General features: G+C 39.2%; 1 protein-coding gene across 4 annotated transcripts in view; it reads left to right on the top strand.

Moving 5' to 3' along the window:
- The window catches only part of ptprz1a (protein tyrosine phosphatase receptor type Z1a), a 252,244-nt gene that overhangs the window by 40,532 nt on the left and 197,549 nt on the right, over window positions 1-14,163 (top strand). For all 4 annotated transcript variants that reach the window (XM_073059138.1, XM_073059137.1, XM_073059139.1 and 1 more), the window contains exon 2: window positions 3,155-3,220. In XM_073059138.1, coding sequence (XP_072915239.1) covers window positions 3,155-3,220 — 66 coding nt within the window. The remainder of the gene's footprint in view (window positions 1-3,154; window positions 3,221-14,163) is intronic.

The raw sequence follows: 14,163 nt of genomic DNA, 5'->3' as shown, positions 1-14,163 counted from the left end.
GTTCAAAAACAACCCAGATCATCACCTTGACCTCCACAGCTACAAAACTTAATGCTATTTATGGACTTTCCTAATTCTTTCTTACACAAATTTACATGCTGAAATGCTTTTGCCACATGTCATCCCAATCCACTACGCCTGCCAGTGTCCCCTTGAAGTCTTATACTGTGCGCGTCATCTTCTGTGATCCATAGACCTATGCCCCAAAATTATCGTAGTTAATTTACTTCAATAACAGTGGTAGTGCTAATGTTGAATCCTTGTCTACTTCTCTTCAATTCAAATGTGAAACTTCTATAGATGTGCGGTGGAGAGTATACTGCTTAGTTACATCATGGCCTGATACAGAAACACCAATGTCCTTGAATGGAAAAGCCTACAAAAACCAAAGCCCTGCCACCATTGAGCACATCTGCACATAGCACTATGGATAGGAAAGCAGCAGCAATTATCAAAGATCCCCACCATCCAGGTCATGTTCCCTTCTCACTGCTGCCATCAGGAAGGAGAAAACAGGCCTCAGGACCCACACCACCAGGTTCAGGAACTGTTATTACTGCTCAACCATCAGGCTCATGAACCAGAGGGGATAACTTCATTCAACCTCACTCATCACAACTTGTCCCATAACTGATGGGCTCACTTTCAAGGACTCTTCAACACATGTTCTCAATATATAGTGCTTATTTATTATTATTGTTTTGTTTTTTTTTTCTTTTTGTATTTGCACAAACTGTTGTCTTTTGCACATTGATTGTTTGTCCATCTTATTGTGTGCAGTTTTTCATCAACTCTATTGTGTTTCTTTGTATTTATTGTGAATGCCTACAAGAAAATGAACCTCAGGGTTGTATATGGTGACATATATGTAATTTCATAATAAAATTACTTTGAACTTTGACCTTGAATTTAGCACAAACCCTCCACTCCCTGTGTCTGAATGAACTAGGTGTCCTGATGTGGACTGTTTATTTCTCACCATCGATGCTCCCTGATGTGCTGAGTTACTCCAGCATTTTGTGTTTGTTTCCCTGAACTAATTTTGTTTCCTTGCCTCTTTTATTGGTGGGTTTCACTTTAGTTATCAAGTGCATAGTAGTAAATTAAAAGCAATGCCTTTTGAGGACCCAGATACTCTGTATATGCATGGTCATCCACTCACTCTGTCGTTTCACCAACAAAAGTCAATCCTGTTGACAAAACACAATTAGCCCTGAAGTACTCAACTCTGTGCTGCCTCACATCTTCAGTGACCCAGGTTCAATTCTGTCCCCTGGCATTCTCCATGTGGTGTTTGCATGCGACTGTGTTTCCTCCAGCTCCTCCAGCTTCTTTCGACATCCCAAAGTTGGGCAGCCTGAGTAGGTTGATTGGCTACTTTAAATAGAACCTAGAGTCCAGCTGGGTGGTAGAATTGGAGGGTGGACATGGGAGAAGTGGTAGTTGATAGGACTGTGAGGAGAATAGAATGGGATTAGTGTAGGATTCATATAAGTGCGTGCTTGATGGTCAGCACGAACTAGTGAGCTGAAGGACCTTTCTCAGTGCTGTGTGTCTCTATGACTAACTCATCCCTTCATTGCCACCCTTCCTTGATTGAAGACATTTTAACAATGATGCTATGTTGATATTCATAGAATTAGAACTGAAAATTGGAATGGAAGTTAAACTTCTGGAAAAAAGCAAATGTTTCATTGAACTTAAAGCTGATGTATATTATAAATATAGGTATATATTTACCTCCCATAACCAGTCATGTTACTGTTGAATTCATTGACATGGACAAGAATTTGCTATGATCACAATGGATGTTTCTATAAAATCTGAGAAATGCCAGTCAAATTTTGTGAGTTCTGATTTTTAAGAAATACAAAAAGAAGATCTGGCAGATCAAATAGAGTGGTGGACTAGACTTCAAACCAAAAAGGTTGAGGAAGTAGTTTTCAAGTACAGATAAAATGTGAATATTTGAAGAAATTCGAGGTTATAAAGCAGAAAAGCAAATAGGTAATGTCAATTGATTTTTGTAAGGAAAGGTGAAGACCTTAAAACAAGGACACAAAATCCATGACTCAGGTTACAGTAAGGGAAAATGGTAGGATGTTAAAGGTGTTAATCTGAATACAAGTTACATTTCCAATAATAAAGATGAATTACGGCACATTACAATAGATTTGGTTGATCCAATAGCTGCCTGTAAGATGTGATCGTAGGCTTATCATGGATAGTGTCTGCATATTACAATTGAATCATAGAAAAGATAGGCAAAATGGAAAAGGTTTGTATGAGGGGAAATTGACTAAGTAAATTATGAAACTAGACAACTTAGTGTAAACATTTAATCTATTTTAAGGAATTAATTAATATTTCTCAAGGAAAAAACTTTTCCTGGAGAAATAAAAGTATCGCTGGAAAACGATTCAGCCATATCTAACTGGGGAAGTTAGTGATACTTGATTATAATAAGTGTACAGGATATGACTTTTAAAGATTGAAAAGGCTTTAGATATTACGAAAAGTTGACCAAGAAATTAATGCTAATCAAGAAACATGGTAAAGAAGAGGTTGAAAAACATATAATTGCTTTTAAGAACTTTTGCACGTATGTGAAACTGAATGTACGGTAAATATGCATCATTCAGAGGCAGAAGGCAGAATATCATGGCTAATATGGAAACAGCAGGAATGTTGAATGGGTAGCATGTTCATCTTCACTGTAAAGACTGGCAAAGAGTGCAAAAGCAACCTCAAAGCAAACATCTACTGAAGATGATGAATTTGAATAAGTTAATTAACAAAGAGTAAAGTCATAGATCAATGAAATAAAAAAAAACAAATCCCTTGAACCTTGTAGTTTATCTTCTATAATTTTAAAAAAGAGATGTAAAGATGCTTTAATGTCCCAATTCTAGAAATATATGTATCAGTTTTTACTCCTGTAGTTACAATAGCATAAATTCTCTGGTTTACTTTAAAAACCATAAATAATTGCTGGCTTTGTTAGCAATAGTTGCTGTGGAATACTGTTTAGGTGTTTTTTTTTTTGTTCCTTGCAACAGTTTGTATCTGGCAACAAGTTTGTTTTTTTAAATTATGGAATGTAATGTTTCAATTGCATTGCCTTTATTCTAACACTTCTTTCTCCATTCTACAGATATGATACATGGATTTTACAGACAACAAAATAATTTATTTGATGATGTGGATTGGTCATATGTAGGTAAGCACTTAATTTTACATAATTTATTAACTCATGTGAATCGATCTAGTCTTGAAGCACATGATTACAAGTTTTGAGTTACAGAAGCCTAATTTAGTTCAAGCAAGGTACAATGGTGTAATCTGACTTTTAATTATAACTCTGTTCTTATTCCACAACATTGCAAGGTGAAAGCTTTTCTTTGTCTATGACTAAAATTGTTTTTTTTTAATTGACAAATTCAATTTCAGAAGGATTAATTTTCAAACATGTTTCTCCATTCATGTGGCGATGTTGTTGTCAGTTTTAGAAATACATTCCTGTTATACAGCAGAATGCAAAACCACATTACTCCTGTAACTACAGGCTGGTTGCACATATTCATTCTATTTAGGAAATGACTGCTACAGAAATATCTGGCTAAGAGTTTCATAGGTTTCCAGCCAACAAATACTCCATCATAGTAATTGCCTACTTCCAACTCAAAACCATTGCATATTTCTGCCCAGGTGCAGAGCCCTCATCTAGTTTGTGATAACAATGGCAGAAATCCAGTTCTTTTGGTCAACCACTCAACCTCAACCTTTCATGAACTTGACGATATCCAACACTCCTTTGCTTGTGGCCTAACCTTCTCCAGTTCACCCATTACCCCTGCGTTTATCATGAGAATTTACTGCACTTGTAAAGTGGCTGATGTTAGAGCGGTGGAGTGACCAAATTAGCTTTCTACATCAATATTCCTTTTTAATATATTTTTTAAACCACATTGCAGTTATATTATAAAACCCTCCCTGCTTGTGCATAGTGGAAATAATTATCTATTTATATTGGGAGTCAACATTTGTTTCACATTGAAATGAGTCTACAGTCTCTGTTAATCAACACTCAGTACATAATCTGAATGTCAATTCCATTCATAAGTCACTTTTCATGTGGCAAAACAGAATTCTGTGTCTTCTGGTTGAATACTGTCTAATGGGGAAAAATAAAGTTAGAACTATGAAATAATTGTGTTCACTTTTTTCTGCTTTCATTCCCTCTTCTTTAACTAAGAGAATATAGTATTGATCAATATTCAACAGAATTGCATAGTTAATGCTGAAAGATTTATATTTTTGTATGTGGTGCAATGTGCTCCTGGTAAATTTGCTATTATGTAATGCACTCAACCATAGCATTATTTTTCTCAAAACCTGAAAAGGTTAGGACAGTATTGAAAATGCAGCTTCACCCACAGTCTGGAAAAGAGAAACAATAAAGAAAATGCTGGAAGATTACAATGAGTCAAGCAACATCTATGGTGGTGGCTCGGAGCATCAAAATCTATGATGCCAACAGCATGGATATTGTGGATAATTGGATTGAGACTCTATATCAGACACAAGAGTGGAGAAGGATGAAAGCTGGTATAAAGAGGAGGGGGGGAGTGGTGTCTTGGGGGTGGGGGTGTGGAGATGTGGTAGCTGATAGGTGGACCAAGGAAGAGTGAAGGATGATGGTCAGAAAAAACTAGAATGAGGTGAGTGGGAGGTGGGCTTGGGTTGGTTAACAGAGACTGTAGTCTCATTGGAAAGGGAAAACAAGATGTATGAGGATACACAGCCAAGTGATACCAAGCTGCAGTTTGAAAGTTGAGACAAAAGATAGACTGGAAATATTGGAAATCTGGAGCAACATACACCAAACGCTGAAGGAATTCAGTGGGTCAGGCAGCATCTTTGCAAGGGAAATAAACAGTGGACGTTTTGAGCTGAAACCCTTCATTGGTCCTGATGAAGGGTCTCTGCCTGAAATGTTGGCTGTTAATTTCCCTCCATAGATACTGCCTGACCTGCTGAATTTGTTCTGCATTTAATGTGAGTTACTCCAGTCTGAATGTAGAAGGAGGCCTTAATGGAAAAGAATGATCTAAATCTGGAGATATTCAGTATAGCTCTCTAATTGGAGATGTTCGAGACATCTTGCTTTCAATTCTGGATAACACGGTGTGTAGGCAGATCCGGCAGAATAAAAAAAGGATCAAAAATCACTGAAGTATCAATAAATAATGTAAGAAACAAAGGAACTAAGTCTGCAGAATTAAATAAAAGTGAGGCTATCAGCATACACCATTGTAGTGGAGTACACCTGTCAACAGCTTCTGGTAACCACATGGGCACTTGAATGAAGAAGCTCTCATCAGTGAGACTCTGCTGCTGTATACTACATGGTGCAACTTTGTCCAGCAGAAATAATTGCTTCAAAAGCTCTTCAGATTTTTATTCCTTCTTCTGATAATCATTGTTCGAGGTATGAGTTTTTAATGACAAACAGATTTCAATGCTGTTTCATAACCTCTCTGACCCTAATAAGCTGATGAGCATAGTATCATTTCATAAGACAAACTATGGAAGTCCAAAAATATTAATGAAAAATGTTATTTATATATCATTGGTTGATTAACTTTCCAGCTTCTACCTGAAATCTCATTATATGTTGATATGTATGTTCTTCTCCAGGAAATATTTTAAAAGTTACTGAAATAATGTGCTTTCCTAATAAGAATGCCTAGGGCACTTGATGAACCCCAATGATCCCCTATAGCTGTTGCCAGTGGGAACAGGAAAATCTAAGTCATAGAAATCTTTCTGATTTCTGCGAGCGACTGTTTTGATGTGGGTTGCTACTGTGGAAGGATAGAAATGAAAAAGAGACCATTTGTGAATCAGCATGATTTTCTTGATATTGAGTGTGATGGATCTGGATTTCAAACCTTTATTGCCAAAGCAGGACAAATTTTAACTTACGGGCATGTATTCATAGTGATCAAAATTAGAAATGTTATAAATTATAAGTAGGAAAGATGAATTATTTAAATTGAGCTAAATCCAGTTTTGGTATGAAGTAAGAAGATGGACAATAAAATAGTATAGCACTATAATTGACCATGGTGTTTCCAATTCAATAAGTAGACAGTGAAAAATGTGATGATTTTCCTTGAGTCTTAATACCTCAGCTGATTTCTAGGAAGTGCTGGGTAACCAATGCTGCTTAATCAGCTTTCTGTGGAACATATAGAAAACTAGTACATGGACTTTTCCTGTCCTAAACAGGCTTTATATTACGGCTTCTTGCTATGTCCCATTGTATGTACACTGGAGCTCAACAGCAGACTGGGGAGATTTTGCTAATTTTCTTGTTTTAACATTGTCCCCTTCTGGGCACTTCTAACTTTTCCAAATCTACCCTGTTTTGGGTATTGAGACATTCTTAAATCTTGATGTTTTCCTGAGATCCCCCATCATAAGACCACAAGGTATAGGAGCAGAATTAGGCCACATGGCCCATCAAGTCTGCTCCACCATTGCATCATTGCTGATCCATTTTTTTCTCTCATTCCCAATTTCCTGATTGCCCCCCCTCCCCCATATCTCTTCATGATCTGACCAATCAAGAATCTATCAACCTCTGCCTTAAGGAGAGAGGCAGCAGAAAGGAAGTTTTAGACCAATTAGTATGACCTCAGTGGTTGGGAAGATGTTGGAATCAATTGTTAAGAATGAGGTTACAGATTACTTGGTGACACAGGACAAGGTAGGACAAAGTCAGCATGGTTTCCTTAAGGGAAAATCTTGCCTGACGAACCGTTTGGAATTTTTTTGAGGAGATTATCATAGGATAGATAAAGGGGAGGTAGTAGATGTTGTATATTTGGACTTTCAGAAGGCCTTTGACAAGGTGCCACACATGAGGCTGTTTACCAAGTTAAGAATCCATGGTAATACAGGAAAGTTATTGGCATGGTTAGAGCATTGGCTGATTGGAAGAAGCAATGGGTGGAAGTAAAAGGATCTTTTTCTGGTTGACTGTTAGTAAGGATGTTTTCCATGGTAGGGAGCCTAGGACCAGAGGGCACAGCCTCAGGATAAGGGGGCATCCATTTAAAATGGAGATGCAGAGCCAGATGGTGGTGAATTTGTGGTGTTATGTTGGGGTTGGTGTTGGGACAACTTCTTTTTATGCTGTATATAAATTATTTAGATGATGGAATAGATAGCTTTGTTGCCAAGTTTGAAGATGATACAAAGATTGGTGGAGGGGCAGGTAATGTTGAGGAAACAGGTAAGTTGTAGAAGGACTTAGACAGATTAGGAGAATGAGTAAGAGATTGGCAAATAAAATACAATGTTGGAAAATGTTATGAACTTTGGTAGTAGAAATAAATGGGGAGACTATTTTCTAAATGGGGAGAAAATCCAAAAATCTGAGGTGCAAAGCGACTTGGGAGTCCTTGTGCAGAACACCCTAAAGGGGTTAACTTGCAGGTAGAGTTGGTGGTAAGGAAAGCAAATGTCATGTTAGCATTCATTTCCAGAGGTCTAGAGCAAGGATGTGATGCTGAGGCTTTATAAGGCACTGGTGAGGCCTCACCTTGAGTATTGTGAACAGCTTTGGGCTCCTCATCAAGATGTGCTGGTATTAGAGAAGGTTCAAAGGAGATTCACAAGGATGATTCTGGGAATGAAAGGGTTATCATACAAGGAACAATTGATAGCTCTGGGTCTGAACTCACTGGAATTTAGAAGGATTGGGGGGGAGGGGATCTCATTGAAACCTTTTGAATATTGAAAGACCTGGGCCAGGGTAGATGTGGAAAGGATGTTTCCCATGGTGGGGGAGACTAGGACAAGAGGACACAGCCTCAGGATAGGGGGGTATCCATTTAAAACAGAGATGAGGAGAAATTTCTTTAGCCAGAGGGTGGTGAATTTGTGGAATTTGTTACCACAGGTAGCTGTGGAGGGTTGGTTGTTGGGTGTATTTAAGGCAGAGCTTGATAGGTTCTTGATGGGACATGGTATCAAAGGTTACAGGGAGAAGGCTGGGGAATAGGGCTGAGGAGGGGAGAAATTATCAGCCATGATTGAACGGTAGAGCATATTTGATGGGCCAAATGGCCTAATTCTGCTCATATGTCTTATGGTCTTAAATATTTAAAGACTTGGCCTCCACAGCTGCCTGTGACAACAAATTCCATGGATTCACCACTCTCTGGCTAAAGACATTCCTCCTCATCTCCGTTCTAAAAGAACGCCCCTTTATTTTAAGGCTGTGTCCTCTGGTCTTAGACACTCCCAGCATAGAAAACATCCTCTCCACATTGACTCCATCAATGCCTTTCACCATTCGATAGGTTTCAGTTAGGTCACCCCTCATTCTTCTACATTCCAGTGAATACAAGGCCCAGAACCTTCAAACACACTTCATCTGACAAGCCGTTTAATCCTGGAATCATTTTTGTGAACCTCTCAAAGCACCTCAGTACTTTTGACAGAAGCACTACCAGATGATTGAAACAGTCACCACTCTCTTTTTGGGCACCGGTACAATAAAGCCTATTTGAAGCAGATGAGAAGCTCAGACTGCAGAAGTGAGAAGTTGAACATGTCTGTAAACATACCAGCCAGTTGGTGCACACAGACTTTTAGAACTCAGCCAGGCGCACTGTTTCAATTGGACACCTTTTGTGGATTCAACCTTGTGAAGGTAGACATCAGTCTCAGAGACTGAAATTGCAGGGTCATCTGGAGATATGGGGTCTTGTGTGGGTTAGCTCACCCTGTGAAAATGTGCATCAAAAATTTTGAGCTCATGTGGGAGTGATAGTTCTGATAGGTTGCCATTTATGCTACCCAGTCCTGCCTGTAGGCAGTTGTATTGTGCAAGCCCTTGTACAGTGCTTGCTCCAGTCCACCAAATCAAAGTAGTCCTGAACTAGCCCTTCATTTCCATAGCCCTCTTCACCAGTGCTGCATTCTTCTGTCCTGGTACACAGACAGAAGAAGCACAGCCAACAGGTTGGATTTACCAAAGTGCAGGCAAGGGCTTCCAAAATGAAACACTAGAATGGTTGGAGTCCTGCTTCAGATAAAGGAACATGGTTGTGCTCGTTGGAGTTTAATCGTCACAACCCCAGGAGATCGCTGTGGGTGTTTCTCAGGGCAGTGTCCTAGGACCAACCCATCTTCAGCTGCTTCTTCAATGACCTGCCTTCCATTATGAGGGCTTAAGTGCTGATGCTTGCTGATAATTTCACAAAGTTTACTTTCATTTACAGCTCATCAAATGAAGGAGCAAGAATTAGACAAAACCTGGTCAGGGGATGATAGTGCCAAGCTATTTTCATACCACAGAAGTGATCATCTCCCACATGTATATGACCACCTTCCTTTTGCATTCAGTGATGGCACTGTTCAGACACGCCACATAAAAAAGAGGTGGAATCTGTGGACTGATGGGAAGGATTGGCCAATTAAAAAACATGATTAGAGTAGGATTTGTATAAAAGCAGATGTTATGGACATGCTGGGACAAGGGGCTTGTTTCTTTGTTATATATGACTATGACTTCATGTCGACAGATACATTATTTATTACCTGGATATGGGCCTTAGGGTGGTGGCTCGGGTGGGACTGGGTGGTGGCTTCTACCGTAAGTCCAACTTCAAAAGAAGAATGATTTCTGAAGATACTGATTCATGATGAAATCAGCTTGGTGTTTAGTCAGTTAGCAGCTAGAAACCTCGGAATGCATAGGCCCCATCATGAACAAAGCTTCGGTTGACGTTCCTGCAGATTGATTTTGACAGCATTTAGAGTTGAATTTTCAGGCTGGCAGGCTTTAAGCATCAGTACACTTAACACCTCAAAGACCATCCACATTTGCTTCTGAGAAAGGTGCTTATAGGTACTTGTTCCGCCCAAGAAACCTTGGGGCAGAATCTTGGCTGTCTGCAATCCTATGCTGCACAATGTGATGTTAAACTGGGCAGCTGATGAAATAAATGGCCTGCAACACCTGTCTATGTTGCACCTTGAAAGCCATTTAGTACCTTGGGCTTCCTGGGGAAATAAGGAAATCATAATCAATTGAATTTTTTTTTGTTTACTCAGATTCACTCCTGACTGAGACTCAGGGTCGACCATGGATGTTGCGTTCCAGATGCCTGGATATGCAAGCCAGGGCATTACAATATGGAGAGCAAGCTGTTGCCCTTGTAGCAAGCTCCCCCTCTCCATGCATCTAATGAACCCAGAGACCGATTCAGTTTGCACCAGCAGCATCGTAGGAGTTGCCCATCAGCATTTAATGCAAAGTAGGATGGCCTTAGGGCCTCCAGTTCTAGATTACTCCCTCAAGATTTCCTCCCAAAGGCTTCCCCATGACTAGGTATAGCTGCAAGGCAGCAGATGTTTGAGATCAGAGTTTCCCTTCTCCTGGATTGGCCAACCATGGCTGACTAGCCCTACCTGCTCAAAGCGATAGGTTTTAAGGTGCCAGTAGCCCACCTTTACCCCTTCTCCTGTCAGTAAAAACAGTTCCACTGGGTTTCGTAGCTAAGTCACACGTGAAGGCTGGGAACAGGACTTGGTTGTCAAAGGCTATTTCAGACGCATGCCGTTGTGAGCATTTAAAAGGTAGCGGGAGCTTATCCCCATTACCATTGCTGGCTATAATAATCTTAAGGAGCCATAATGCAATCATCCCAGCCACAGGAAATATATCTTATAAAAAGTCAATCATTTCAATTATTTCGAAAGGATAATTTTTAACATCCACAAAAGCACCAGCCATTTTATAACTCTTGTTAGAATGAAGTCAGCACAGTTTCTGTCTCTCCAGAAACCTGTTCTAGCATTTGCTACGTCCAGGCAGTCCATCTCATCAAAGTCAAATACAACGTCATGCCATCTAAACGAAATTAGTAATACAGAGGCCCGGCATCTTACTTTAGAGCCCAGGAATTTGAATTTTCTCATGCCAGTCTGAAAGCTTGAATTTGGTTTGAAAACTTGGCTATGAAGCCACTGTAGAAATATTACGGTTCTCTAACTATCGTTCAGGACAGGAAGCTTTTGTTATCCTAATTAGTCTGGCTGACATGTGCGTTCAGGCCCACAGCAATACTTGGCTCTTAAATGTTCTCTGAAATCACCCAGCAATTAGGGGGAGCAGTTTTTGTCTGCGTCCCAAGCAATGAATAAGCAAAAGAAGTCGACTGTACAGCTCAAATCTCCCTCCCACCGAAGATATTGATCAGTTGAAGTCACATTTTTTAAAATCTAGGTCCATGGGTGTATGAAGCAATAGTCTACATGTCTTATGAGAAAAGAATGAGCGAGCCAGGGCTTTTCTCTTTGGAGCAAAAGAGGATGCAAGGCACATCATAGAGGCATAGATAGAGCAGCAATGGCCAATCCCAGGGGTCAACCTTTTAAGGTGAATGTAGGGAAGTTTAGGGGAAATATCAGAGATAGATTGTTTTAGCACGGAGTGGTGGGTACCTGGAAGGCATTGCTGAGAGCAGCGGTAGAGGCTGATACATTAAGGACATTTAAGAGACTCTCAGATAGACACATTGATGAACGGCAACTGGAGGGCAATGAGCTATGGAGGAGTAAAGAGTGAGATTGATTCTGAAGCATGTTTCTCGTTATTGCAAGGAATGTTTGAGTTTAGTGGTGCACATGCACTACAGAATGTTCCAGGTACATACACAAGGAAGAAAGAAATAAAAAGATATGCTGAAAGTTAAATTAAGAAAAATGTGATGTCACTTATTAATGAGGACATTGCCATCTTAGCCAAGTAGGCTGTTTCATTATATTATATCATGCAATATTTCCGTTGGCTAGTTTGCTTTACATATCGAATCCACGAGATAGGCAATTTTTATAGTTTGGGAGATTCAAAAGATTCAAAGATTCAAAAAAAAACTTTATTGTCATTCTAACCGTACATCAACTCTGCAGGGCAGAATGAGACAGCATTTCCCAGGAGCAGTGCAATCATAACATAACAAACGCAACACTAAATAATAAACATAACAATAAATAGTAAAACACAACAGCCACATGTCAGTTAAAAACAAGTTATAAGTGTCCAGTGCAAGTTAAAAGTGTCCAAAGCAGAGTCAGGTAGAGCAGCTATTTAGCAGTCTGACTGCCTGTGGGAGGAAGCTGTTTAGTAGCCTTGTGGTTTTAGTTTTGATGCTCCTGTAACGTTTACCTGATGGCAGAAGAACAAACAGTTCATGGAGAGGGTGTGAGGGGTCTTTAATGATGTACCGTGTCTTCTGGAGGCATCAACTCTGAAAGAGGTCTTGGACAGAAGGTAGGGAGACCCCAATAACCTTCTCTGCTCCCCTAACCACCCTCTGCAAGGCTTTTTTGTCGGCAGCACTGCAGCTGGAGTACCAGGTTGTGATGCAAAAGGTCAGCACGCTCTCAACCACGCCTCTGTAGAATGTAGTTAAGATGTTAGTGGGGAGTGATGCTTGTTAGAAGATATTATATGAAATATTAGAAGATTAGAAAGTTTTTGACAAGAACAGGCCATTCTTCCCATCGAAGTTTGCCAAATTACTATTCATGTAGTGTGTTAAAATAACTATCAAGATTAGACTTGAAAGTCTCTAAGGTACCACTCTCAACTACACAACAAGGTAGTTTGTTCCATGTGTCCACAACTTGCTGAGCAAAGTAATGCTTCCAGATGCTAATTTGAAATCTCCCTTTAACCAATCTCCACTTATGGCCTCGTTGATGGATTAATTTTGATGTTGCACCTGGCATCCACCTTACATACAGTGTACCATGAATGATTTTGAACACTTCTATATGTGACCCCTCACTCTACATCTACTTGGACTAAAATGATTTAATTATTTCAATCTTTTTTCATAGTCCAAACCCTGCAGACCCGAAATGAGTCTTGTCCTTCTCTGAACTCCCTCCAGTGCCTTCACACCCCTCACAAAATATGGAGGCCAAAACTGTACACAGCACTCAAGATGTGGCCTCTCAAGTGCATTATACAGCTTAAGGAGAACATTTTAATATGTTTGTTGTGTTTATTATTGAAATCAAATGGGGTGGGAAAGGCAGCGAGTTGTAATTAGTGATGTGATGAGTAATCCTTACCTTTGTTAAATTTGGCACTAAAAATAGCTTTACATGGTTCTCAGATAATTTGTTTCAGAAGTTCCCATGTGATTTGCAGTGTGTTAAAATGAAAGTCATTGTTTTGCTCCTGTTTAATCATATGGGCATTTTTAGCAATGGAATTTATATACCAGACAGCAAAATATGGAAGTCTTTGTCCATCTAGCAACTTCATCATTTTAATGACGAAGACTTCTTAAACTATTGAATATTCCAAATAAATATGCACAGGCAAATCTGAGTTACAGCTGTTCGAGTAAAAGAAATTCGCCCTTACAGAATTAAAAAAAAACCACTACTCACAAATATGAGATACAGGGTAAAATTTAGTCTAACAAAATCCAAGTGGGGTAGAAGTTGTCTTAAAATTAAAAAAAATATATCATATTTCTTGACACATAGGCAAATGATACAACTTCATGCCGTGGAAAATCAGAAGATAGGCTATTTTCTAAAATTATAACCTCACCCCTCACTCTATAATTGAGGAGGGGAAGAGAGTGTCACCTGTAAATTTAAAAGGTAAGGAATCATAACACTACAAAGTTTCCTTTGTGTCATGAGAATATCAAATATTTGTTTAAACTCCACTGTAAAATGCATTGTGCATTGTTACTTGATATCACCATCTGACAAGTAAGTTAATGGCCATTGTTACACATGTCATCTTCTGTTCATATCTGAATGCAGGCTTGGCAATCCTTCCAGGTCAAAATCAACTATCAGGACATAAGAATCTTTTCCTTGACCTGCAATTTTCTTTTAAAAGATATTTTACTCACTTTTTTTCTTACTTGTTTGCAATACATTTTCAAGTTAAAAAAGTAAAAAATAAGCCATCAAGGAAGAAAATGGAATCTGTTTGCCCCAGTTTATTTGGTGTGTCATTTGTTCAAAACAAGACTGCTATGCATTGTTTTGCAATAGACATTGGTCATTGAGAGTTTTTAAACACAATGCCATTCAATGATATTATAA

This window comes from Hemitrygon akajei, chromosome 10 (assembly GCF_048418815.1).
Source record: "Hemitrygon akajei chromosome 10, sHemAka1.3, whole genome shotgun sequence".
NCBI lineage: Eukaryota > Metazoa > Chordata > Chondrichthyes > Myliobatiformes > Dasyatidae > Hemitrygon > Hemitrygon akajei.
This window is presented reverse-complemented; position numbering and strand designations above follow the sequence as displayed.